Raw genomic sequence first — 25,979 nt, forward strand, 5'->3', positions numbered from 1 at the left:
GGCTGGTTTTGAACTCCTTAGCTCAGACAATCCACCCGCCTCAGCTTCCCAAAGTGCTAGGATTACAGGCGTGAGCCACTGCGCCCGGCCCCGTTTTGTTTTTCTTGAGTCAACTTTATTGACCTATAATCTATGTTAGATTCGCACATACGGCTGATGACTTTTAACGGATTCATACCCCTGTGTGCCCACCACTGCATGGAGGTGTGGAAAATGTTCATTGTTCAAGTTTCCTCTGACCCTATGCTCAGAGTGCCTCCCCCGCGCTCGGGTCACCCTGGCTCTGGCACTGCCTATGCATCTGCCTGGGTGAGGTCGGGGTCTGCGCTGCCGGCCCCTGCTTCTTGTGAACGCAATTCCTCCTCCGGCCTGGACTCACCCACTGGAGGGCGGCTTCGCGGTGTCCTTGCTGTGCCTGCCAGTGGCTCGCTGGAGAGTGTCCACTGCGCAGACACGGTTCCGTCTACTGATCTGCCTGTGTGGGGGTGACCTTGGGGGAGTGTGCAGCTTTCCTCACCAGCCCATTACATTTTCATCCCATTTTAAACTTAGTAAATTAAACCTCTTCACACATGTTACTCAATAAAATACATGTAACATGTATAAATATAATACACTTAAAATATAAATATCCTTACTTGTAATACATATGAAACAATGCATATAAATATACTCATGGTGCTGAAGAATAACAAAGTTGGACACAGACACTACACAGTTTCAAGACTTCCTGTCAAAAATGCACCAAAACACCGAGCCCAGAAACAGGCGCGCACAACTACAGGCAACTGATCCTTAACAAAGGAACAGAAGCGATTCCGTGGAGGGGGACGGCCTTTTCAACACTGGCGCCAGAGCAACAGGACATCCACGGGCAACTCTAGACACAGGCCTTGAACTTCTCACAACAATTAATTCTAAATGGATTCTAGATAAGCCTCAATGTAAAATGAAAAGCTATAAAACTTCTCTTTTTGTTCGTTTTTGAGACGGTTTTGCTCTGTCACCCACACTGGAGTATAGTGGTGCAGTCATAGCTCACTGTAGCCTCCAACTCCTGGCCTCCAGCAGTCCTCCTGCCTCAGCCTCCCAAGGAGCTAAGTCTACCGGTGTGCACCACCACACCCAGCGACTTTTTAAAATGTTTTGTAGAGATAAAGTCTCACTATGTTGCCCAGGCTGGTCTCAGACCCCTGCTTTGGCCTCCCGAACTGCTGGGATTACAGATGTGAACTCTCATGCTCAGCCTTAATTATAAGACATCTTGGAGAAACCATAGGAGAAAGTGTAGTGACCTTGGGTTTGGTGATGATAAAATATCAGCAGCACAATCCATGAAAATAAAAACTTGATCAATTGGACTTCATTACAATTAAAACTGTCTGCTGGGTATGTGGCTCATGCCCCTAATCCTAGCACTTTGGAAGGGCAATCTAGGAGGATTGCTGGAGGTCACAAGTTCAAGACCAGCCTGGGCAACATAATGAGACCCCTCCCCCCCATCTCTACTAAAAATTAGGAAGAGATAAGTTGGCTAATTGTGGTAGTACAAGCCTGTGGTTCCAGGTACTCAGGAGGCTGAGGCGAGAGGATTGCTTGAACCCAGGAGGTCAAGGCTGCAGTGAGCTATGATAGCACCACTGTGCTCCAGCCTGGGCCCCAGAGTGAGACCTTGAAAAAATTAAAACTTTTGCTTCGTAAAAGACACTGTTGGCCGGGCGCGGGGGCTCAAGCCTGTAATCCCAGCACTTTGGGAGGCCGAGACGGGCGGATCACGAGGTCAGGAGATCGAGACCATCCTGGCGAACACGGTGAAACCCCGTCTCTACTAAAAATACAAAAAAAAAAAACTAGCCGGGCGACGTGGCGGGCGCCTGTAGTCCCAGCTACTCGGGAGGCTGAGGCAGAAGAATGGCGTAAACCCGGGAGGCGGAGCTTGCAGTGAGCTGAGATCCGGCCACTGCACTCCAGCCTGGGCGACAGAGCGAGACTCCGCCTCAAAAAAAAAAAAAAAAAAAAAAAGACACTGTTGAGAGAATGAAAAGGTGAACCATAAGCTGTTAAAAATGTTTACAAAACGTCTGACAAAGGACTTGTATTCAAAATGTGCAAAGAACTCTTAAAGCTCAAGAAGAAGAAAAACAGGCTGGGCAGGGTGGCTCACACCTATAATCCCAGCATTTTGGGAGGCTGAGGCAGGTCGGTTGCTTGAGGCCAGGAATTCCAGACCAGCCTGAGTAACATGGTCCATTAGTCTGTTTTCATACTGCTATAAAGAAATACCCAAGACTGGGTAATTTACGAAAGACAGACGTTCATTGACTCACAGTTCGGAATTGCTGGGGAGGCCTCAGGAAACTTACAATCACGGTGGATGGCAAAAGGGGAAGCAGGCACCTTCCTCACAAAGCGGCAGGAGAGAGTGAGAGTGGGCACAGGAAAAACTGCCACCTTTTTGTTTTCGTTTTTGAGACAGAGTCTCGCTCTGTCACCCAGGCTGGAGTGCAGTGGCACGATCTCAGCTCACTGCAACCTCCGCTTCCTGGGTTCAAGCGATTCTCCTGCCTCAGCCTCCCAAGTAGCTGGGATTACAGGCATGCACCATCATGCCCAGCTAATTTTTGTATTTTTTAGTAGAGACAGAGTTTCACCATGTTGGTCAGGCTGGTCTCAAACTCCTGACCTCAAGTGATCTGCCCACCTCGGCCACCCAAAGTGCTGAGATTATAGGCGTGAGCCACCACACCTGGCCAAAACTGCCAGTTTTAAAACCATCAGCTCTCGTGAGACTCCCTCACTACAGGAGAACAGCATGGGGGAACCGCCCCCATAATCCAGTCACTTCCCTCCCTCAGCACGTGGGGATTACAATTTAAGACGAGATTTGGGTGGGGACACAGAGCGAAACCGTGTCACATGGCAAAACCCCATCTCTACAAAAAAATCCAAAAATTAGGTGTGGTGGTGCACACCTGCAGTTCCAGCTACGCAGGAGTCTGAGGTGGGAGAATACCTTGAGCCCGGGAGGTCAAGGCTGCAGTGAGCCAGGATCACACCACTGCACTCCAGCCTAGGCAACAGAGCAAGACCCTCTCTTTCACACACAACCCTGGGTGACAGCTGCTCGGAAGTCTAAGGCAAGAGAATCACTCGAACCCAGGAGGCAGAGGTTGCAGTGAGCCGAGATCGGGCCACTGCACTCCAGCATGGGCGACAAGAGCAAAACTTTGTCTCAAAACAAAAAAACACCTGGGTGAAAGGTCTAAGCAGATGCTCACTAGAGATGATGTTCAGGTGGGAGATTGTGGTGGGAGGGTGGCCAGCGTCATTTCCGGAAGTGAAAACACGGAGACACCACTGCACACCTGATGGAGGGGCTGAAACCTTAAAAACTGACAGCATCAAACACTTCCGAGGGATCCTCATCCATTGCTGGTGGGAATACAAAATGCTAAAGCCACTTTAGAAGACAGTTTGACAGACTCTCACAGAACTAAATATAAATTTTTTCTTGGGCCAGGCACGGTGGCTCACGCCTGTCATCCCAGCACTTTGGGAGGCTGAGGCAGGTGGATCACAAGGTCAGGAGATCGAGACAAGCCTGGTCAACATAGTGAAACCTCATCTCTACTAAAAAGACAAAAAATTAGCCTGGCGTGGTCGTGGGCACGTGTAATCCCAGCTACTCGGGAGGCCAGGAGGCGGAAGTTGCAGTGAGCCGAGATCGGACCATTGCACTCCAGCCCGGGCAACAGTGCAAGACTCTTGTCTCAAAAAATATAGATATAGATATAGATAGATAAATAAATAGATATCCTCTTACCATGCAATCTAGCAATCTCGCTCCTAAGTACTTATCCAACTGAATTGAAAACTTATGTCCACAAAAAAACCTGCACGCGGGCCAGGCATGGTGGCTCATGCTTATAATCGCAGCAGTTTGGGAGACTGAGGCAGGAGGATCACTTGAGCCCAGGAGTTCAAGACCAGCCTGGGCAACATAGTGAGACCCCATCTCTACCAAACTAAAAAACTTAGCCGAGCGTTGCAGCACACACACATGGTCCCACCTGTCGAGAGACTGAGTGGGATCTCTTAAACCCAGAAGGCGGAGGTCACAGTGGGCTGTGATTGAGCCCCTGCACTCCAGCCTGGGCAACAGGGAGAGACCTCGTCTCTAAAAGATAGTAACGATAAATGAGCATCAAGCCACAACGACAGGGAGGAACCTGAAATCCACGTTTCTATAAATCCACGTTCCTAAGAGAGAAGGCCACGCACTGCGATTTCAGCTCAATGACCTGGAAGAGGTGAAATGATGTGGTACTGAAAGCATCAGTTGTTTCCTGAGGAAAGGGGAGAGTGGATAGTAGAATGCAGCATGCGTATGGCAGTGAGGCCACTCTGTGCTGCACCGTCCTGGTTGGTTCACGAGACTGTGCGTTTGTCCGAACCTGTAGAACTGGACAACACAAGAGAAGACCTTGTGCAGATTTTAAACATTCATTGAGGAGATGGGGGTCCCACCGGGGAAGGCCGACTGATGAGAATCTTAACTTCTGCAAATGCATTCTGTGACCTTCCTGAAGGGTGTTCAGAGGAAGGTGCTGAGTAACTTTGGAAATGAGCAGCGTCTGTAAGGCCAGAGGCAAAAGGAATGACACAGACGCTGCTCTAGTCGATAAAGTTTTTCCCCACAGAGGTGCTGGGTGGCAACTCTTGTTACTGTGGTGTGTGTGATGGCTGTGGGAGGGGAGTCTCTGAGTAATCAGAGGGAGGAGGAGAGGAGTCTCTGGCTAATCAGAGGGAGGAGGAGGAGAGTCTCTGGGTCATCAGAGGGAGGAGGAGGGGAGTCTCTGGCTAATCAGAGGGAGGAGGACAGTCTGGGTAATCAGAGGGAGGAGGAGGGGAGTCTCTGGCTCATCAGAGGGAGGAGGAGGGGAGTCTCTGGCTCATCAGAGGGAGGAGGAGGGGAGTCTCTGGCTCATCAGAGGGAGGAGGCTGGAGTGATCCCTGTGATGGTGGATTACTATTGCACATTTAGCCCAGAAGAGATACAGATGGTTAAACAGTGTGTGTGCAGTGGTTAATGGATACACACGTATCTTGTTGCTCTGCAAGCTGAGGGGGACTAGAACCAGTTATGCTTGCAGTAGTGAGCACACCCAGGTCCAGTTCCTGGTTCCTAGGGTCCTCCGTCCGTGGGGCCAGGGCTCTGACAAGAAATGGCTGATTCCAGCAGCGGAACAAGAAATGCCCAGGATCAGCTGATCCTGGCAGTGCCAGAAAGTGAGGAGCTCGGCTGGGCGTGGTGGCTCACACCTGTAATCCCAGGACTTTGGGAGGCCCAGGCGAGTGGATCACGAGGTCAGGCGATCGAGACCATCCTAGCAAACACGGTGAAACGCCGTCTCTACCAAAAAAAAAAAAAAAAGTGCAAAAGATTAGCCGGGCATGGCAGCAGGCGCCTGTAGTCCCAGCTACTTGGGAGGCTGAGGCAGGAGAATGGCGTGAACCCGGGAGGCGGAGCTTGCAGTGAGCCCATCGCGCCACTGCACTCACTCCAGCCTGGGCGACTGAAGGAGACTCCGTCTCAAAAAAAAAGACAATGAGGAGCTCGGTGAACAAAACCTCACAGTCACAGGATTACCTCCCAGCGAAAGAGCCCCCCAGTGGCCAAAGAGCAACAAATCAATCAAGTAGTATTAGAATATAACCCAGAGTATAAAATAAACATGCACAAGCCCATACTGATATAACTGATTGAATAAATAAACAGAGGGAAAGAGACCAACCGTTCCTGCAAGTTTTCAGTGAATGAGGTAGAGCCCCGTTCCAGGAGGTGGCGAGCTCCCTGCCCCGCCGTGGGCTGTGCGTGGCGACCTCCCTCCTCCCTGCCCCGCCTTGGGCTGCGCGTGGCGACCTCCCTCCTCCCTGCCCCGCCGTGGGCTGCGCGTGGCGACCTCCTTCCTGGGCGTGCAGCACGGAGAGGGCATTGGGATGGGGACGCTGCAGTGGAGGCGCCCGCAGACACCCCTGGGCCTGGCGGTCAGGTCAGCACCCACTGGTCATGTTCACAGTGTGGCCAGTGGTGAGGCTGCTGCCGGATCCTCCCAACCCCGACGACCCCAGCCCGGCCACACGGAGGCACAGCCCACCGTCTCACTAAGGAACGTTCCACAGAATTCCTGACCAGGCCTCCTCCAAACCGTCCAGGTTATCAGAGACAAGGAGAGTCTGAGAAACCATCCCAGCCTAAGGGAGCCTGAAGAGACAGGATGAGTAGATGCCACGTGGTGTCGAGGAAGGGATTGTTGGTGGGGGCGGGTGGAGGGGGAAGGACGTCAGGGGAGAGCAAAGGAGGCGTAGGCCTCGGCAGTCGTGTGGCAGCACTGGCTTTTTTTTTTTTTTAATGTTTATTTTATTTATTTATTTATTTATTTATTTTTGAGACTTGAGTCTCGCTCTATTGCCCAGCCTGGAGTGCAGTGGTGCGATCTTGGCTCACTGCAAGCTCCGCCTCCCGGGTTCAAGTGATTCTCCTGCCTCAGCCTCTCGAGTAGCTGGGATTACAGGTGCCCGCCAGCACGCCTGGCTAATTTTTTGTATTTTTAGTAGAGACGGGGTTTCACCATGTTGGTCAGGCTGGTCTCGAACTCCTGACCTTGTGATCCACCTGCCTCAGCCTCCCAAAGTGCTGGGATTACAGGCGTGAGCCACCACGCCCGGCCAGCACCGGCTTATTAATGGTGAGATGTTAATGGGAAAACTAGGCGTGTGAGATATGGGAACTTTTACTATTTTTACAATAATTCTGTAAATGTAAAAACATTCTAAAATTAAAAACATTTTAAAAATGCAATATATTTGCTTTCCTTTTAAAGTACTTCCCTCATTCTTACCCAATGGACACACCTTCTCAAATACTTAAGTAATTCTTTTGTTTTTTTTTTTTGAGACCGAGTCTTGCTGTCACCCAGGCTGGAGTGCAGTGGCACGATCTCAGCTCACCGTAACCTCTGCCTCCCAGATTCAAGTGATTCTCCTGCTTCAGCCTCCTGAGTAGCTGGGATTACAGGCGCCTGATACCACACCCAGCTAATTTTTGTATTTTTAGTGGAGACGAGAGTTTCACGTTGGCCAGACAGGTCTCAAACTCCTGACCTTTAGTGATCCACCTACCTCAGCCTCCCAAAGTGCTGGGATTACAGGTGTGAACCACTGCACCCAGCAAGTAATTCTTATGAACAAATTAGCCTTATAAAGTTGTCATAAACATGTGATGTGTGGCCAGGTTAGAGTCCTGTGTGACCTGGTCTGAGCTGGCCTCTGGGCGGCGTGCCTTGTCGGGGGTGCCATGGGCTGTTTCAGGGAGCACCGGCCTGGGGTGACGCGCCTGTCGGGCGGATGGCGGCCTGGGGTGACGCGCCTGTCAGGCGGATGGCGGCTTGGGGTGACGCGCGTCTGCACCAGGAGCAGCTTTCCTTGGCCAGTGCCCATGTTCCTCTTTTCATTTTTATCTTTTCTGGGGAGGACAGGAGATCATTTCAGTGTCTTTCCACTGAATGTTACGACCCTCTCCATGCACCATGGAGGCACAGCTGAGGTGGGGCCTGTCTGGCTTCAGGGGGCCCTGGAAGGTACTTTTCACACCTCCCAACCCTCAGCACTGACAGACCTCGGGAGGGGCACCTGTGACAGGGACGCAGGTCCCACCTTGCTGAACCCAGCAGCGAGGGCATCTCTGCTTCTGTCCCTGGAGGTTGACAGCAGTCGTGTGGGAGCTGGGGCCTGGGTGGAGACTGGGTCAGAAACTCTGGTTTCACCTGGGGGCCATGAATGTCCTGCCGAGGGTGAGACCCTCAGGGCTCTGGGTGGAGAGTAGCACCTGCCCAGAACCACCAGACCCTTGTCCCAGCTTCACCAGGGGCCAGTGGCCTTGTGCCCTCCTCCATCCTCTGTCCTGCAAGCCTCCGGCGGGGCTTGGCCTCACCTGCCTCTTTCTACTCAGGACTTTCAGGACCAGGCACTCCTGCAGGCAGAGAGGGGAATTTCTCAGGCTGAAGTTGTTATTAGATATTTTTTAAGAGTGCTGTCTTAAAAATAGATAGCTTGTCTCTGTGGCCCCCGCACAGCGGCTTCCTTCACGGCAGCCAAACCTAGAAGCAGCCCAGCGTGCGAACACACCGAGGTGTGACTGTCAGCACAGCACCACTGAGCCGTGGGAGGGACTGGGTGGTGCAGCGGCCAGTGGGTCTCAGACCCCGAGCTGAGCACAAGCAGAGAGGAAGGGTGCATCCGAACGCCTGCAGAGCACAGAGTGGGTCCACGGAGCAGGTCCACAGAGCACATCTACAGAGCGGGTGCACGGAGCAGGTCCACAGAGCGGGTGCACAGAGCACATCCATAGAGTGGGTCCACAGAGCGGGTGCACAGAGCAGGCCCACAGAGCACATCCACAGAGCGGGTCCATGGAGCAGGCCCACAGAGCGGGTGCACAGAGCACATCCACGGAGTAGGTCCACAGAACACATCCATGGAGCAGGTCCACAGAGCACATCCACAGAGCGGGTGCACAGAGCACATCCACAGAGCAGGTCCATGGAACAGGTCCACAGAACACATCCACAGAGCGGGTGCACAGCACATCCACAGAGCAGGTCCACGGAGCAGGTCCACAGAACACATCCACAGAGTGGGTCCACGGAGCACATCTGCAGAGTGGGTCCACAGAGCACATCCACAGATCGGGTCCGCAGAGTGTGTCCACAGAGCGGGTCCACATGTCGGATGCGGGGGTGGATGTGAGCAGTGTGCCTGTGACCAGGGCTCTGTGTCTGCACATCCACCAGCCTAAGCTGCTTCTCAGTGAAACCCACTGAGAGTCTGGCTGAGGCCTGCCCCAAGGAGCTTTGCTGAGGAGGGAGCACCTCGCTCCCTCCTTCCCGTGAACCTGCGTCTTTGGTTGCAGTTACAGCTGTCACGCTTCCATCTTATGAATCACAGGAATCCCGTTGGTGTTGGATGAGTTGACCCCAAAAAGACACAAGAACTCTCTAGAGACACTTCCTGGGGGTCCTGCTGCATTGGATCAGGGAGGCAGTAGCTCCTGACGCCTTCCCTCCTGTGTGGGCTTTGCGATCGCTGATGGTCACATGGGGGGTGTTTGGTGGCCTCTGTGTAGAGCGAGTGTCTTCCTGATGTGACACTGGGAACCACCAGCAGCCCGAGCACAAGGGCTCCCGGCCACTGGGCGGGCGGCACATGTGAGGGCGAATGTTGGGCCCAGGGTGGTGGAGGTGTCCGGGCCTTGCCCGCCCCGGAGTTGCCCAGCTCTGCCCGAGGCCCTTCCTCCCGCCCCAGCATCGGGGGCTCTTCCACAATGGGTGTCTGGGGGTCCCTGCAGCCTTCCACCTCCCTCCTGGGAGAAGCCTGCACACACTGAGGGGCTGTTTGTTCTTTATTTGCAGAGGTATTGTGGCCAGTATTTTGGTTTTCTTATGTTTTGGAGTCACACAAGCTAAAGACGGGCCATTTTCCAGACCTCATCCAGGTAACTTGCCATTTCCTTCTCCGTGTGCTCCTGTGGCAGTTCTGTTCTGAGCAGCCACTCTGTGTCTGTGCTGCTGGGTGTGAGTGTCCTGTCCTCCCTCCGCCCGGCCCCTCCCCAGGGCCTCCGAGGCCACTTCCCACGTGGACGAGGACGTGGGCTTCTCAGCTGGCTGTGTGCTCCTCCTCCAGCCACCAAGGGTCCCTCCGGGCCTTCTCCGGCCCTTTCACTCTTCCCTGTCCAGGGCTCTCCGGCCCTTCTCTTCCTGCCTCTGCCTCCTCTTTCCACAGACCAGGTGGCAGAGGGCGCCAGGTGGGGCTGTGAGGCCGGGAATTGTGGGCGCCAGGTGGGGCTGTGAGGCGCTGCCCACCCCCTGCCCTCGAAGTGGTTGCCCAGCACACTCTGCCTCGGCCTCCACCCCACCTTCTGGCCCTGACTTCTAACAAACCCTCGTGGGCCAGCGCTCCCCCAGGCTCAGTGCACGCTGTCCCCACGTCCCGCCCAGGGAGGCGGCTGCGGCCTCTGTAGGGTTGGTTGTTTCCCCGGAGTGGCCACACGAAGTAATTAGAAACGTATTTTCTGGTTTAACAGGAGTAGGTATTATAGGAAATTTCAAAAATACAAAAAATAACCTAAAAACAAAACTACCCACAAATAATAACCACTGTTAAATTTTCACGTTTGTGTATATGGACATATTCACGACCTCGAAAGACCGAATCCTGAACGTGTGGCTTCGTACGTTCCCCACTTCAGGTTCAATAACTAGTCATTTTCTTATATATGTATATATATATATATATATATATATTTTTTTTTTTTTTTTTTTTTTTTTTTTTTGAGACAGAGTCTTGCTCTGTCGCCCAGGCTGGAGTGCAGTGGCGCGATCACAGCTCCCTGCAAGCTCCGCCTCCCGGGTTCACATCACTCTCCTGCCTCAGCCTCCCAAGTAGCTGGGACTACAGGCACCTGCCACCATGCCTGGCTAATTTTTTGTATTTTTAGTAGAGACGAGGTTTCACCATGTTAGCCAGGATGGTCTCGATCTCCTGACCTCACGATCCCCCCGCCTCAGCCTCCCAAAGTGCTGGGATTACAGGGTGAGCCACCGCACCTGGCCCTTCCTTACTGATTTTGTTAATGACTTTAGTCATAGGTTTAAATGACTTTAGTCATTTCCTTACTAATTTTTTGACAGCTGAAATTTTAATGACTGCTTGTTTAGCTGTCATTTGAATGTACTACATTTAACCAATTTATTTTAGCCATAATACTGTATATTTAGAAAGTTTCCAGTTTTATTTTAATAAACTAGGCTGTGGTGAATTTTTTCCCTATGCTCTGTGTAAATATCTGATTATTCATTTAATAAAACGTCCCAGAAGTAAGTATTGAATTAAGGGACATACACAGTTTAAGCCCGTGATACGTGTTATCAAATTGGCCTCCAGGAGAGCGGCGTCTGCCCCAGGGTCAGTGCCATGGAGGTGAGTGAAGCTTCCCTATCCCCAGAGGCCCTGAGCGGGGAGCCATCCGGTGACCCAAGCGGGCTGGTCTTACCGGCCACTTCCTTGCCCAGGGCCTTGAGAAAGGGCTCCTTGAGTGCCTGGTGGGCCGCTCTGCTCTGCTGACTGACAGCTGTGTGGGAAGGGCACAGGGCTCCTGTCTACCCAGTCGGCTGAGCACAGACGGTCTTGCCTCCGACGGGTTTGGATTGCTCAGTAGAGCAGTGGAAAGTGCAGCGATAGTCTAAAAACTGCCTGTCACGCAGTGAAAAGCCTGGTGCAGTTACGTGTTTGTTGGGTGGATTTGGAGAGAAGAAGAGCTGCCGGAAGCTCAGCCAGTGGCCGTCCTTGCTTGGAGATGCTCCAAATCCCTCCTGGGTGCGGGCGTCACCGGGTGCTGGGACGCAGCCGTGAGTGGGGCAGACTGGTCAGCAGGCAGCAGCTTGTCCTGGCATGTGGCCCCAGCACAGGGAGAGACTCCTGGGAGATCCTCGGCTCTGTGCAGTCTAGGAGCTCCGGCTGCAGGTCCCCTGGTGGGACGTGGAGCATCTGGGCCTGAAGGTCTTGACGCTTCCGAAAGCTCCAGCCATGGCATCTCTGAGCTGTGGCTCGTCCCCTCCCGCTGGGCAGGGCTGGGAGTTCCCAGGGTGTTCGGTTTTGGTTTGAGCTCTGCTCTACCTTTCTTCTGTTAGTTTAGTTTGCTTGGCATAAATTCCACGTTACTTTGCCAGTCTTCAATTTACTGACGGGGAAGCCTGTCCTGGAGCCACCTTCTTCCACATGTCTTGTTAACTTGGGGGCCGGCAGGGAGCCATTAACCCTCTGCAGTCACAACACATTGAAGTGGACAAGTGAATCCTGTGCAGCGGAGGTTCTGGGAGGGGCAGGGAGAAGGGCTTCTCCAGAAAGATGGTCCCTGTGGGCTCTGCCCACCTTCTTCCCACTCCCCTGGGTCTGGCCCAGGAATGCCCAGTCCGGCGGCTGTAGCCATTAGCGACTGGGCCTCATGAGGAAGAGTGGAAAGGAGCCCAACCCGGCCATGGAGGGAGCTGCTTTCTTTGGGAAGTTGAGTTGGCTGCCGCTCGGAGGGAGGCGGAAGGTCCTGGGCCACTGAGACGGGCATCCCTTCTGTGTCAACTGCATTTTCTTCCTGGCTCCCTCTGAAGGCTGAGTCAGCCACAGTGTTGCCCGGGCTGCTGAGGCTGCCTGTCTGTCCTTCCCTCTGGTGTGATGTTTAGAAAGACAAACCAGCGCTGGGGGCTGGAGGGTGGCCCTGGGGTCAGGGAGGTCTGGCGTTGCTCCGGGGAGCGAGGCAGGAATGCAGACCAAGGGCCTGCTGGGTGTTCGGGGGCGGCAGCCTGGTGCTGGTCACGTGTGAAGCCTGAGTGGGGAGAGGAGTCCGAGATCACCTTTCTGATCTGGGGCCTTCCCCAACAGGAGAAATGTGAGAAAGATTCGACTCGGCAGTGGCGGGGAGGGAAGTTAGCCCCGGACGTGGTGACCTGTGGCCCACTCAGAACATTGTGGTTTCATGGGTGTAGCCGTCCCCTCAGAGAGCGCCTGCAGGCTGGGCACCTGCTCCGAAGGCATCCCCTTCAGTCAGCGTCAGAGAACGCCAGCAGGCCGGGCACCTGCTCCGAAGGTGTCACTGGGAGGCCGGGCACCTGCTCCGAAGGCGTCCCCTTCAGTCAGTGAGCCCTTGTCGAGCGAGGGCTGCCTCAAATTAGTCTCACCACGACCTTTGGCTCTTGGGCCACTGAGAAGGTTCAGGTTTTCACCCCGTGCGTGAGGAATCAGTGTGTGATCTCAGCTGTCTGTCTTGGGTCCCAGACCTCCCTAAGCAGCTTTTCCTAAGAACACCAGGGCGTTTGTATTTCCTGCCGATGGAGGGCGGCTTTTCGTGAGCCATGGTGGCCGTCTTCCCCTGAGTACGTCGGGGCCTCCTCCGTTTGGTCCTAAAACCTCACATCTGCGTGTCTTGCCATGAGCTGCTCGGAGCCGTGAGAAGTCAGGAATTGAGGGATGGTTTCACGTTAGAAGTCTATTAACGTAACTCATCACATCAACATGAAAAAATAAATCCCCTTAAATGCAGAAAAACAAAAATTCATATTCATCCATGACAAAAACTTAACATACTGGAATTAAAAAATTTTTTTAACATGATAAAAAAGTATCCTAGCCTAGGCAACATGTCAAAACCCCATCTTGACAAAAAAAAAAAAAAATTAGCTGGATGTGGTGGCAGGCACCTGTGGTCACAGCTACTCAGGAGGCTCAGGTAGGAGGTCGCTCGAGCCAGGAGGCAGAGGTTGCACCAAGATTGCGCTCCAGCCTGGGCGACAGAGACTCCATTTCAAAGAGAAATATCCACCAAAAACCTACTCCAGACTTAATGGCGCAAGGTTAGAAGCATCCCTGGTTAACAGGACGGGGATGTTTGCTGACCGATTCTGTGCAGCACTTCACAGGCCAAAGATTTAAGGGCTGGAATGGAAAAAATGAAGAAAAAAATTCACTTTTTAGAGGGAAATTGTGCCTAATTCTCAGTTACAGCTTTATAAAGGGCTCTCCAGGGACCTGTGAGGGGCCCAGAAGAGACACTGGGTGTGAGGAGCCAGGAGCCAGCCTGGGGCTGAGCGGGGCCGTGGAGGCCTGGGCAGGGCCGTGGAGGCCTGGGCTGGGCGCACTGACCTTCCGTCATCTGTCTTTGTAGCTTACTGGAGGTTTTGGCTCTGCGTGAGTGTGGTCTACGAGCTGTTTCTCATCTTTATACTCTTCCAGGTAAGCCGTTTTTCTGGGTTGGATACCTGGGAACTTAGGTGACAGTCTGGCCCCAGGCAGGGTGACAAAGGAGGCCTTGCCCACCCGGCCCTCGAGTGATGGGAGGAAGCAGGGCGAGACCTCAAAACGTAGGCCGAGCTGCGGGGGGCCTCCAGGAGCATCTGCGGGTGGGGCTGACGGTGGCCGTGTGGCAGGGCCACACCTAAGTGTGGGCACAGACAGGGGCAGGGCCAGTGTGGCTGCCGGGGTGGCTTTGCCCACAGCTGTCTGAGTGCGGGTAGGGACTGGGCATGAAGGGAGCAGCAGGGGACCTGCAACACAGGCCAGTGTGTGTGTGGCCAGGGCACATCTGGGCCTCAGAGGGGACCCCGGCGCCCAGAGGGACAGGGTCTTTGTGGTTGTGTTTTGTGGTTGACCAGTGTGGCTGTGTGTGCTGCTTCCCCATCCTGACCACATTCCGCAAGACGGGCAGGGTGCAGGTGGGAGATGCAGCTAGCGCCTTTGTAATTCCTGGGTCAGGCTGTGTTGCTGCCGCAAATGCTTACTTTATTAATACTCTTTGTTCCGTTTAACTCAGTTTAAACACACATTTTGGGGCTGTCTTCAGGTTACAAAGGACTTTGCTATTCCCAGTCTTAAAACTCTGTCAGTGCGTGGCCAGATTTTTTATCATCATGGCAGAATTGGTTTTTCTGGGGTCGTGTACATTCTGTGAATTTTAGCATTTGTGTAGACTTACAGAAACACAATTAGAACGCACAACAATTCCACTGGCCCCAAAATTCATTTGTGTTACCCCTTGGTAGTCGTACCCGCCCCGACCCCTGACTGCTGGTGAGGATCGCTTCTGTCCCCGAGAATGTCCTATACACGGAATCATGCAGTGGCAGCCTCTTCCCGCCCTGCACGGTGCCTCTGAGGTTCATCCAGGTTGCATGTGTCTTCCCATGCTCCTCTTTCTTTTAGTATTTATCTGTTTTTGAGACGGAGTCTTACTCTGTCACCCAGGCTGAAGTGCAGTGGTGTGATCTCGGCTCACTGTAGCCTCCACCTCCCAGGTTCAAGTGATCCTCCTGCCTCAGCCTCCCAAGTAGCTGGAATTACAGGCACCCGCCACCACTCCCCACTAATTTATTGTATTTTTAGTTTCATCGTGTTGGCCAGGCTGGTCTTGAACTCCTGACCTCAAATGATCCACCCGCCTCGGCCTCCTGAAGTGCTGGGATTCCAGGTGTGAACTGCCCCACCGGCCTGGGCTCCTCTTTCTTGGCAGTGACAGTTTCTCAGGCTCCTTGTGTCTGGTGACCTGGACAGTTTTGTGGATTGGTCAGGAATGTAGTGGAATATCCCTCAAGTGGCATTTGAAATTGGACAGTGTGAGTTCACCCAGGTTGTTCTTTTTCAAGATGGTTTTGAATCATCTGGGTCTCTTCCATTTCCAAACGAATGTGAGGATCACCCTTTCCAGTTCTGTGAAAAGAACAGGTGGAATTTTTTATAGGGATTGCATCGAATCTTCAAATCTGTTTTGGGAGTAGTGTCATCCTAACAATATCAACTCAGTCCTTGAAAATCGGATGGCTTTCTGTTTATTTAGGTCTGTAATTTCTTCCAACAATGTGTTAGAGTTTTCAGAGTTTAAGTTTTGCACTTGCTTTATTACATTTACGTCCACTCATCTGATTCATTTTATGCCCTTGTAAGTGGAACTGTTTTTTTTTTTTTTTTTTTTTTTTTTTTGAGAGGGAGTCTCGCTCTGCCGCCCAGGCTGAAGTGCAGTGGCCGGATCTCAGCTCACTGCAAGCTCCGCCTCCTGGGTTTACGCCATTCTCCTGCCTCAGCCTCCCGAGTAGCTGGGACTACAGGCGCCCGCCACCTCGCCCGGCTAGTTTTTTGTATTTTTTAGTAGAGACGGGGTTTCACCGTGTTAGCCAGGATGGTCTCGATCTCCTAACCTCGTGATCCACCCGTCTCGGCCTCCCAAAGTGCTGGGATTACAGGCTTGAGCCACCGCGCCCGGCCAGTGGAACTGTTTTAATTTTACTTTTGCATTGCTCATTACTAGTGTATGGAAATGTAGCTTATTTTTGTGGCTGGTCTTGCATCCTGCAACCTTGCTGAACTTATTAGCTCTAAGAGTGTGGGGTTTTGGGTAGATTCTTAAGAATATGCTATATTAGGCCGGGCACGGTGGCTCACGCCTGTAATCCCAGCACTTACGGAGGCCGAGACGGGTGGATCACGAGGTCAGGAGATCGAGACCATCCTGGCCAACACGGTGAAACCCCGTCTCTACTAAAAATTACAAAAAAACTAGCCGGGCGAGGTTGGCGGCGCCTGTAGTCCCAGCTACTCGGGAGGCTGAGGCAGGAGAATGGCGTGAACCCGGGAGGCGGAGCTTGCAGTGAGCTGAGATCCGGCCACTGCCCTCCAGCCCGGGTGACAGAGCGAGACTCCGTCTCAAAAAAAAAAAGAATATGCTATATTCAAGATTATGTCTTCTACAAATAGAGTTTTACTTCTTCCTTTCCAGGCTGGATGTCTTTTATTTTCTTGCGTAGCTGCGCTGGCCAGAACCTGCAGCTCAACGTTTCCTAGAACAGACAAGGATGGGCTTTTTTTTTCTTTTTTTTTGGAGACAGGGTCTTGCTCTGTTGCCCAGGCTAGAATACAGTTGTGCGACCATAGGCCTCCACAGCCTCTAACTTCCCAGACTCAGGTGATTTTCCTGCCTCAGCCTCCTGAGTAGCTGGGACTACAGCCATGTGCCACCACGCCTGGCTTTGTTTTTTTGAGACATGGTCTTGCTTTATCACCCAGTCTGGAGTACAGTGGCATGATCTTGGCTCACTACAACCTCCACCTCCTAGGTTCAAGCTGTTCTTGTGCCTCAGTCTCCGGAGTAGCTGGGATTACAGGCATGTGCTACCACACCCCACTAATTTTGTATTTTTAGTAGAGACGGGGTTTCTTTTTTTTTTTTTTTTTTTTTTTGAGACGGAGTCTCGCTCTGTCGCCCAGGCTGGAGTGCAGTGGCCGGATCTCAGCTCACTGCAAGCTCCGCCTCCCGGGTTTATGCCATTCTCCTGCCTGAGCCTCCCAAGTAGCTGGGACTACAGGCGCCCGCCACCACGCCCGGCTAGTTTTTTGTATTTTTTTTTTAGTAGAGATGGGGTTTTACCGTGTTAGCCAGGATGGTCTAGCCAGGATGGTCTCAATCTCCTGACCTCGTGATCTGCCCGTCTCGGCCTCCCAAAGTGCTAGGATTACAGGCTTGAGCCACCGCGCCCGGCTGAGACGGGGTTTCACCATGTTGGTCAGGCTGGTCTTAGAACTGCTGGCCTCAAGTGAGCCACTGCACCTGACTAATTTTTAAATTTTCTGTGGAGGTGAGGTTTCGCCATGTTGGCCAGGCTGATCTCAAACTCCTGGGCTCAAGCTATCCATCCCCTTTGGCCTCCCAAAGTGCTGGGAGTATAAATGTGAGCCACTGTGCCTGGCCAGATGGACATTCTTATCTGATTCCTGATCTTAGGGGAAAAGCATCCAGTCTTTCCCCACTGAGTGTGTTAGCTGTGAAAAATTCCTGGATCTCCCCTACCGGGTGGAGAAAGTTCTGAGTTTTTCATAGATCTCCCTTACCGAGTAGAGAACATTCTAGTATATTCCTAGTTGGTTGAGTGTTTTTATCACGAAAGGTTGTAAGAGTTTTGTTAAATGTTCTTTCTGCGTCAAGTGAGAGGATCATATGGGTGTTTTTCCCCCTTCGTTAATATGATGAATTACATTTATTTTCTTATCCTGAACCAACCTTGCATTCCTGGGATAAATCCTGCTTGGTCGCAGGGTGTGCCTTTTTACATATTGCTGGACTTGCTTTCCTAGCATTTTATCTGAGATTTTTGCGTCCATATTTGTAAGAGATACTGTCCTTTAATTTTCCTGGAATGTCTTGTTCTGGCTTTGACACCAGGGTTTGTGAGGATGTGTCTGATGTTTTCTCTTGATTCGTCTGGGGTGAAGGCACACACTGGCACCATCACCATGACGCATCCGTGGTGCTGTGGACCTTGACCACCGGGTGAGGTGTGTCTGTCAGGCTGTCCACGTCAATCACAGTGCATTCTCCACAAGGGGGTCACTGGTGCAGCCTGCACAGAGGGAGGGCAGTTTCGTTGCCCTCCTTGGAGTGTGGCGTCTGCGCGCTACCTGGAACTCTTGTGCATGGGAGAGATCCTGCTTCTCTACCGTTAGTTATTCCATCATGTGTTTATTTATATCAGTGCGGAATTACAGATACTTGTCTTACACTTGGATATTTATTTCAGCACTGCTCTATTTATCATGGTGCCCAAATTCTTTTGCCTTTGGGAGTTTCCACTTGGTTCCTGTATTGCTTTCACACACCATCACTGAGTTTTTGGCCTTTTGTTTTGTTTTTCTGGGCACATCCTGACTTCCTAGCACTGCGGGATGCTCCAGGCTCCTCCTGTCCACTCCCTACCCCGGTCCTGAAATCAACCCCTTCTCTAAGAGCCCCGGGTCCTTACTGAATATTAGGGACTGAGACGTGGGTGCTGGGTGGGCTGCGTGGTCCTGGGTGCCACAGCTCACTGTGTGCTCAGACATCTGTCAATGATGTAAACCTCCCTTGAGGTCAGGCCCAAGAGCCTGCCTTGCCCCAAGGCCAAGAGGTGCATCCGGCTGATGCCAGCGTCCGGGTGAGGAAAGAGCGATGTCCCACAAGGGTGACTTCTGTGGGGGTGTTGGCCTGAGCACATGTGTGGGGAGGGGTCGGGGGTGGGGGCGCACAGCAGGGACTCGGGGCCCCGTCCCGCTCCTGTCTGTCCAGTGGTCCTAGTCCCCCATGTCCTGAAGCGCACCTGTGCCCACCTGGCCCCGGGGAGCCCAGGTGTGGAGACTTGGGTTGTCGTGCCCGGGGTTCCTTCCACACGCGCTGTCCCACCAGGATTGCCCTGGGGTGGGAGGGCTGCTGAGACAGGGCGCTGCCCTCCTCCCGGGTGACCGAGATGCAGTTTACAACCATGATCTCCCGGCCGGGCGCAGTGGCTCACGCCTGTAATCCCAGCTCTTTGGGAGGCCAAGGCGGGCGGATCATGAGGTCAGGAGATCGAGACCATCCTGGCTAACACGGTGAAACCCCATCTCTACTAAAAATACAAAAATAAAATAAAATTGGCCGGGCGTGGTGGCGGGCGCCTGTATTCCCAGCTACTCTGGAGGCTGAGGCAGGAGAATGGCGTGAACCCGGGAGGTGGAGGTTGCAGCGAGCTCAGATCGCGCCACTGCACTCCAACCTGGGCAACAGAGCGAGGCTCCATCTCAAAAAATAAATAAATAGGCCGGGCGCAGTGGCTCAAGCCTGTAATCCCAGCACTTTGGGAGGCCAAGACGGGCGGATCACGAGGTCAGGAGATCGAGACCATCCTGGCTAACACAGTGAAACCCCATCTCTACTAAAAAATACAAAAAACTAGCCGGGCGAGGTGGCGGGCGCCTGTGGTCCCAGCTACTCGGGAGGCTGAGGCAGGAGAATGGCGTGAACCCGAAAGGCGGAGCTTGCAGTGAGCTGAGATCCGGCCACTGCACTCCAGCCCGGGTGACAGAGCGAGACTCCGTCTCAAAAATAAATAAATAAATACATAAATAAATAAATAAATAAATAAATAAATAAAATAAACAACCATGATCTCCCATTTCAAGTTGCCACCACTAACTCTAGCCCCACTGACGGGGCCACTGGCCTTGCAGACTGTCCAGGATGGCCGGCAGTTTCTGAAGTATGTTGACCCCAAGCTGGGAGTCCCACTGCCAGAGAGAGACTATGGGGGAAACTGCCTCATCTATGACCCAGACAACGAGACTGACCCCTTTCACAATGTCTGGGTAAGACGCCGGGAGCCCTGAGGCGGATCCCTCCCCAGGTGTGGCCATGTGCCGGACCAGGCACCATCCGTGCTCCTGCCTTGCCACCCGTGCCCCTTGGCCCACATGTGGGGCCTCCTCCTGGTCCAGAGATGTGCTGAGAGGCCCTGTCCGTTTGGGTGGTGCTCACGCTGGCCGGGGGCCCCTGCTCTCTAGGCTGTCAGGGACGTGGTCTCCACAGGCCACAGCAGCACCTGTGAGTCCCCAGCCTTCTTCCCGGGGTCTGGCAGGTGCTGCTCAGTTGTGGGTTTGACCTGCCAGTGTGGGGGGTGGGGGTGGCTGTGCCACAGGGTCAAGGGTCACACCCTGTCGCCCACAGGACAAGCTGGATGGCTTTGTTCCCGCGCACTTTCTTGGCTGGTACCTGAAGGTACGGCACTTCCTCTTCACGGCCACCCTGCCCCAGTTCTCGGGCCTGCCCTGTCCTCTGGGCTGTTTCTGCCCGTGGGGTTGAGCTCAGGGTGCTCTGAGTGTGGTGGGACCCTCCCGGGAGCCCTGGAGCCGAGCCCTGATCCTGGCCGGGTCCTCACTCCGTCCTCAGGGTGGGGGCAGCGGAGCGAGGCAGCAGGGCAGGAAGTCCCGGCCCCACCTGGGCTCAGGCACTGCCCATCCCACTTCTGAGGGGCCCTGTGCTACCTGGGGGGCCAAGAGCAGTACCCGCTTGACCCTGCAGCCCACCCAGCAGCCCCTGCACGCAGCCTCGGCTGGCTTGGCAGAGGGACCAGTACCCCAGCAGTTTGGTGTCAGGCCCCGGGCATGGCGATGCTGCCTTGTTTGCTGATGGTCATAGCATCGAGGCTGCTGGAGGGGCAGCCGCCCACCCCACACACCCCGAGACCTCACTGCGGGGCCTGCCAGTGCTCTCAACTCCAAGAATGCTGCCAGCCGGGGTGGGGGCTGTGTGCACCCGTGGGCAGGGCCAAGCGTGGCAGCACGTCCCGCACTCTGGTTGACCCTGGCACCCGCAGACCCTGATGATCCGAGACTGGTGGATGTGTATGATCATCAGTGTGATGTTCGAGTTCCTGGAGTACAGCCTGGAGCACCAGCTGCCCAACTTCAGCGAGTGCTGGTGGGACCACGTAGGTACCGGCACAGCCCCCGGGGCAGGGGTGCAGGCTGAGGGCATTCTCGGTTCCCTGTGCCCTGCTGGGGTCTTCCTCAGGGGCCCCGGTACCCCCCAACCCCTGCGACGAGTGCTGGCCCCTCCCCGCAGTGGATCATGGATGTGCTTGTCTGCAACGGGCTGGGCATCTACTGCGGCATGAAGACCCTCGAGTGGCTGTCCCTGAAGACATACAAGTGGCAGGGCCTCTGGAACATTCCGACCTACAAGTATGTCGTGGGGGCTGCAAGGGCAGGGCTGGGTGCGGGTTACCCAGAGGCAGCCTCAGCGTCTGTGCCCTGGCGGACCCCGAGCACCAGGCCTGTCCAGCGTGCGGCTCAGGAGGGGTGACCGTGGGGCTTTGCCTCCTGGAACCTCCCCTCTGACCCGCTGTCACTCGAGCCTGGCCGCCCCTCATGGTGGCCACGGCATCTGACCCACTCACCTCTGTCCTCAGTCTCCGGCCGGCCTGGCTCAGGGGCTCTGGGATCCTTCCGTGCCTCTCCCTCCCCTGGTTGCTTTGGTTATGAAATAGTTGCTGGTACTTTGTCATTATGACTTTGGAATTTTTTTTTTTTTTTTTTTGAGACGGAGTCTCGCTCTGCCGCCCAGGCTGGAGTGCAGTGGCCGGATCTCAGCTCACTGCAAGCTCCGCCTCCCGGGTTTACGCCATTCTCCTGCCTCAGCCTCCCGAGTAGCTGGGACTACAGGCGTCGTCACCTCGCCCGGCTAGTTTTTTGTATTTTTAGTAGAGACGGGGTTTCACCGTGTTAGCCAGGATGGTCTCGAACTCCTGACCTCGTGATCTGCCTGTCTCAGCCTCCCAAAGTGCTGGGATGACAGGCTTGAGCCACCGCGCCCGGCCAGACTTTGGAATTTTAAAAAGATACAAAAGTGTAAGGAAAGGCCTGGGGGGCAGGGGTCTCCCCTCCTGCCTGTGGGTGCCCCGGCTCTACCTGGACACCTCTGCACACGTGGCCAGCTCATGGCGCCGTGGAGCGCCCTCTGAGGCGCTGCAGCCGCTGCTCAGACTGGAAGACTCAACAGCAGAGGGCTGTGGGGAGGCAGGGCTTATGGCTGCATGGCCAGACCTCGGAGAGCGGCCAGGCAGCAGCTGGGTAACCAGGAACAGAGTCCGTGGCCCGATGCCGCAGGGTGGGGCCGGGTGACCGAGAGCAGAGCCAGCCCGATGGTGCAGGGCGGGACCGGGTGACCAGGAGCAGAGCTGGCCTGATGGCGCAGGGCGGGGCCGGGTGACCAGGAGCAGAGCCAACCCGTCGGTGCAGGGCAGGGCCGGGTGACCAGGAACAGTCTGTGGCCCGATGGCGCAGGGTGGGGTTCAGTGGGCTGCCGTCCTCAGGCTGCCGGCTCTGTGGTTCCCAGGGGCAAGATGAAGAGGATCGCCTTCCAGTTCACACCCTACAGCTGGGTTCGCTTCGAGTGGAAGCCGGCCTCCAGCCTGCGTCGCTGGCTGGCCGTGTGCGGCATCATCCTGGTGGTAAGGCCGGGCTGTCTAGCAACGGTGTGGCGGGTTGGGGGCCAGAGCTGGTGCTCACCCTCTCCTCCCCTAGTTCCTGTTGGCAGAACTGAACACGTTCTATCTGAAGTTTGTGCTGTGGATGCCCCCGGAGCACTACCTGGTCCTCCTGCGGCTCATCTTCTTCGTGAACGTGGGTGGCGTGGCCATGCGCGAGATCTACGACTTCATGGATGACCCGTGAGGGCTGTGGGGGGCCAGGCGGAGACACCCTGGGGCGTGGGGGGCGGGTGGAGACACCCCCAGGGCGGGGGTCCGGATGGAGACACCCCTGGGGGGCAGGGGGCCGGGGAGCAGAGCCTGGGAGGCTGGGGCCTGGGCAAGGCCTCCTGGAGGACCCTGGGGGGCCCGGAACGCTGAGCCCCCTGCTACCCCTGCAGGAAGCCCCACAAGAAGCTGGGCCCGCAGGCGTGGCTGGTGGCTGCCATCACGGCCACGGAGCTGCTCATCGTGGTGAAGTACGACCCCCACACTCTCACCCTGTCGCTGCCCTTCTACATCTCCCAGTGCTGGACCCTCGGCTCTGTCCTGGTGCTCACCTGGACCGTCTGGCGCTTCTTCCTGCGGTGAGTGGGGGTGGGCGGGTATGTTCCGAAGGAGGGCTGCTGGCCGGGGCTCTTGGCGCAGGCGCTGTGGGAGTTTGGTGGTGGTGCCTCCTGTCCCTGCTCCAGCCCTCTGGCTGCCTCTGTGGGAGGGGCCTTTCCTGACCCAACCCTCGGGTCCTTCACTCTGCACTGATGGATCCAGGCTCCTCAGGGCTCCAGTCAGCCACGGCTGCTGTCGCAGGGCCAGGGTACCCGGCCCCCACCCCGCCTATCCTGGACCTCCACAGGGACGAGGTGCCAGCTGTCCGTGGAGCCTGCAGTGGGGGCGGGTGTGGGAGCAGGTGATGACACTGCCCCCTGCCCCCAGGGACATCACTTTGAGGTACAAGGAGACCCGACGGCAGAAGCAGCAGAGCAAGGATGACCAGGGCAGCGCCGTCGGCAACGGGGACCAGCACCCGCTGGGGCTGGACGAAGACCTGCTGGAGCCTGGGGTGGCTGAGGGCGAGGGGGCACCAACTCCAAACTGACCTGGCTGTGGCTGCCTCGTGAGCCTCCCAGAGCCCAGGCCTCCGTGGCCTCCTCCTGTGTGAGTCCCACCAGGAGCCACGTGCCCAGCCTTGCCCTCAAGGTTTTCTTTTCCTTTTCTCCCGTGCATCTGGCAAGGCTGAAGGCGAGGGGTGGAGGAGGCCCCAGCACAGCCTCATCTCCGTGTGTACACGTGTATGGGTGTGTACACAAGCGTGGCCACCTGCGGTGTGCACGTGTGCTCTGCGCTCCAAGGCTTCTCCAGAGCCGGGAGCTGGCTGGCGTGGCAAGGGTGTGCTCTGGGGCAGCATGTCCCTCAGGAACCAGGGTCCTCCCTCCCCTTTCTGCCTGGTCAGCCCCGTGGCCTCTGGCCCACCAAGCTCCCTGTCACCCAGCCACGGCATGGCCCAGGCAGGAACATCACAGTATCCTTTCTGCACTCCGTGGGCCCCGGGTGCGCTGAGGCCTGGAGGAGTCCACCCTGGCTCCACATCCACCTCCCCGCAGCTCGTGTGGGCGTTTGTCCACAAACACTCCATGGCTGAGAGGCAGCGGATCGAGGCGGCAACGCTGAGCCATTTCCTCAGAGCCTTCCTTTCACACAGACCACCCTGGAGGACACGTGGATGGGGTCAGAGATCACTGAGCTGGCCCCTCCAGGGGGCCTGGAACCCGGATGCTGGGGCCATGACGCCTCTGTGGCTCCGAGTTGAGGGTCATCTTCACGAGCAAAGAGAACCAATAAAGTGACAACGAACGTCTGAGGCTTCCAGCCCTCCCCCCAGCTCCCCGTGTCCTGCTTTGGGGTCCAGTGCAGCCCCCCAGCCTACCCTCACGCCCAGTGCCCACTTGGGGAAAACCACACAGAGGATGGGAGGCACCGGAGTCAGCCTCAGCCTCTGCACCTGAGCAGACTTGGTACCTGCCCCCCAGAGACAGTAGGTGCCAGACGCAGCCCCTCCCCCAGGCTCCATGAGGGTCCGGGTGGCACCCACCCTCTACTGCGTTTGTCCCAGGGCTGGCGACCACTGGGCAGTGGACACAGGATTCCTGGGGAGGGGCAGCTGCCTTCTCGGGCCACTATTTTTTTTGAGATGGAGTCTTACTGTGTCACCCAGGCTGGAGTGCGGTAGCACGATCTTGGTTCACTGCAACCTCCGCCTCCCAGGTTCAAGCAATTCTGCCTCAGTTCCCCAAGTAGCTGGAATTACAGGCGCCTGCCACCACTCCCGACTAATTTTAGTATTTTTAGTAGAGATGGGGTTTTACCACATTGGCTAGGCTGGTCTTGAACTCCCAACCTCAGGTGATCCACTTGCCTCGGCCTCCCAAAGTGCTGGGATTACAGGCGTGAGCCACTGTGCCCAGCCAGGCCACTATTTTTAAAACTTTACCATGCAAATTTTCAAACACAAATGGAGAGAAAAGGGGTTCCCTGAGCCCTGTTCCTAGCTGGGGGGAGGTAAGCGGTATCGGTGGCTGGTTGGACACAGCCTGAGGGGACTCCAGGAGCCAGATGCACCCACACTCCCTGCTCTGCCTCGGGGCCCCAGGCTTTAAACAGCTTTACTTTGTGTTTTTCTTTGACTACTTTTGGGGAAACTTTCAACCCCTGTACGTCAAGGGCTGTAACGTGGAGCACACGTGAGGGCAGCCTCCCGGGCTTGGCAGGAAGATGTCCTGGGTGGCCACCACGCCCGGTGCCCAGCAAATCCCTTTTCCAGTCACAGCCACTCACAGCTTTGGCCTCTATGGCCCTGCCCTGTGCTGCAGGACACGCGGGGCCTCAGCATTCTGCTCTTTGCAGGTGGCAGCTTTGACCCCTCAGGAGGAACTCCCCACTGGGGGGGCCCCTCTCCCCTCCCCCACTCCTGCGGGACCCCACTGTCCCTCCACCGGTGTCTGCATCCCCCTGATGCTCTGAGCCCCGTGGCGGCAGGTGGGGTGGTGGCAGGCAGCAGTGGAGTCAGGTGGGGGTGACGGCCGGTGGGGGTGACGGCCGGTGGAGGTGGTGGTCTGCTCGTGGTCACCGTCTGCTCTTCCCAAGGAGCAGGGCGAGGCGGGGCTTGCGATGAGAGTCCTGTGTTCCAGCGCCAGCCCTGTCCCAAAAGCGGCCCCTGGGAGCCTTTCCGGCAGCAACTCAACCCCAGACAATGCCCAAGGGCTCTGGTTCCCCACACACCAAGATGCTCCGAACTCATCTTGGGCATCTCTTGCCCCACGTCTGGCATCACCTATGTCCCCAAGGAGTCCTGTTCCCCTGACTGGAGGGTCATAGTTAAGAAACTAAGATCCTGGGTCATTTTTTAATGTAGGTATGTATATATATATATGTATGTATGTTTGAGACAGAGTCTTGCTCTGTTGCTGGAGTGCACTGGTGTGATCTCAGCTCACTGCAACCTCCACCTCCCAGGTTCAAGCCATTCCTGTGCCTCAGCCTCCCGAGTAGCTGGGATTACAGGCATGGCCACCACGC

At 55.3% G+C, this 25,979-nt stretch overlaps 1 protein-coding gene across 6 annotated transcripts in view; it reads left to right on the forward strand.

The window, feature by feature from the left end:
- The window catches only part of PTDSS2 (phosphatidylserine synthase 2), a 41,679-nt gene extending 17,395 nt beyond the window's left edge, over positions 1-24,284 (forward strand). For 2 of the 6 annotated variants that reach the window (XM_033205226.1, XM_033205227.1), the window contains exons 3-12: positions 9,471-9,553; positions 13,772-13,839; positions 19,612-19,746; positions 20,105-20,155; positions 20,754-20,867; positions 21,002-21,120; positions 22,274-22,388; positions 22,462-22,607; positions 22,808-22,993; positions 23,340-23,508. In XM_033205226.1, coding sequence (XP_033061117.1) covers positions 9,471-9,553; positions 13,772-13,839; positions 19,612-19,746; positions 20,105-20,155; positions 20,754-20,867; positions 21,002-21,120; positions 22,274-22,388; positions 22,462-22,607; positions 22,808-22,993; positions 23,340-23,502 — 1,180 coding nt within the window. In that variant the 3' untranslated portion in view covers positions 23,503-23,508. Of the gene's footprint in view, positions 1-9,470; positions 9,554-13,771; positions 13,840-19,611; positions 19,747-20,104; positions 20,156-20,753; positions 20,868-21,001; positions 21,121-22,273; positions 22,389-22,461; positions 22,608-22,807; positions 22,994-23,339 lie in introns of all 6 variants that reach the window. The other 4 variants (XM_033205230.1, XM_033205229.1, XM_033205225.1 and 1 more) reach the window with 3 other exon arrangements.
- The last annotated feature ends 1,695 nt before the right edge of the window (positions 24,285-25,979 follow it).

Source organism: Trachypithecus francoisi, unplaced genomic scaffold (assembly GCF_009764315.1).
Source record: "Trachypithecus francoisi isolate TF-2019V2 unplaced genomic scaffold, Tfra_2.0 Lachesis_group8, whole genome shotgun sequence".
Classification (NCBI taxonomy): domain Eukaryota; kingdom Metazoa; phylum Chordata; class Mammalia; order Primates; family Cercopithecidae; genus Trachypithecus; species Trachypithecus francoisi.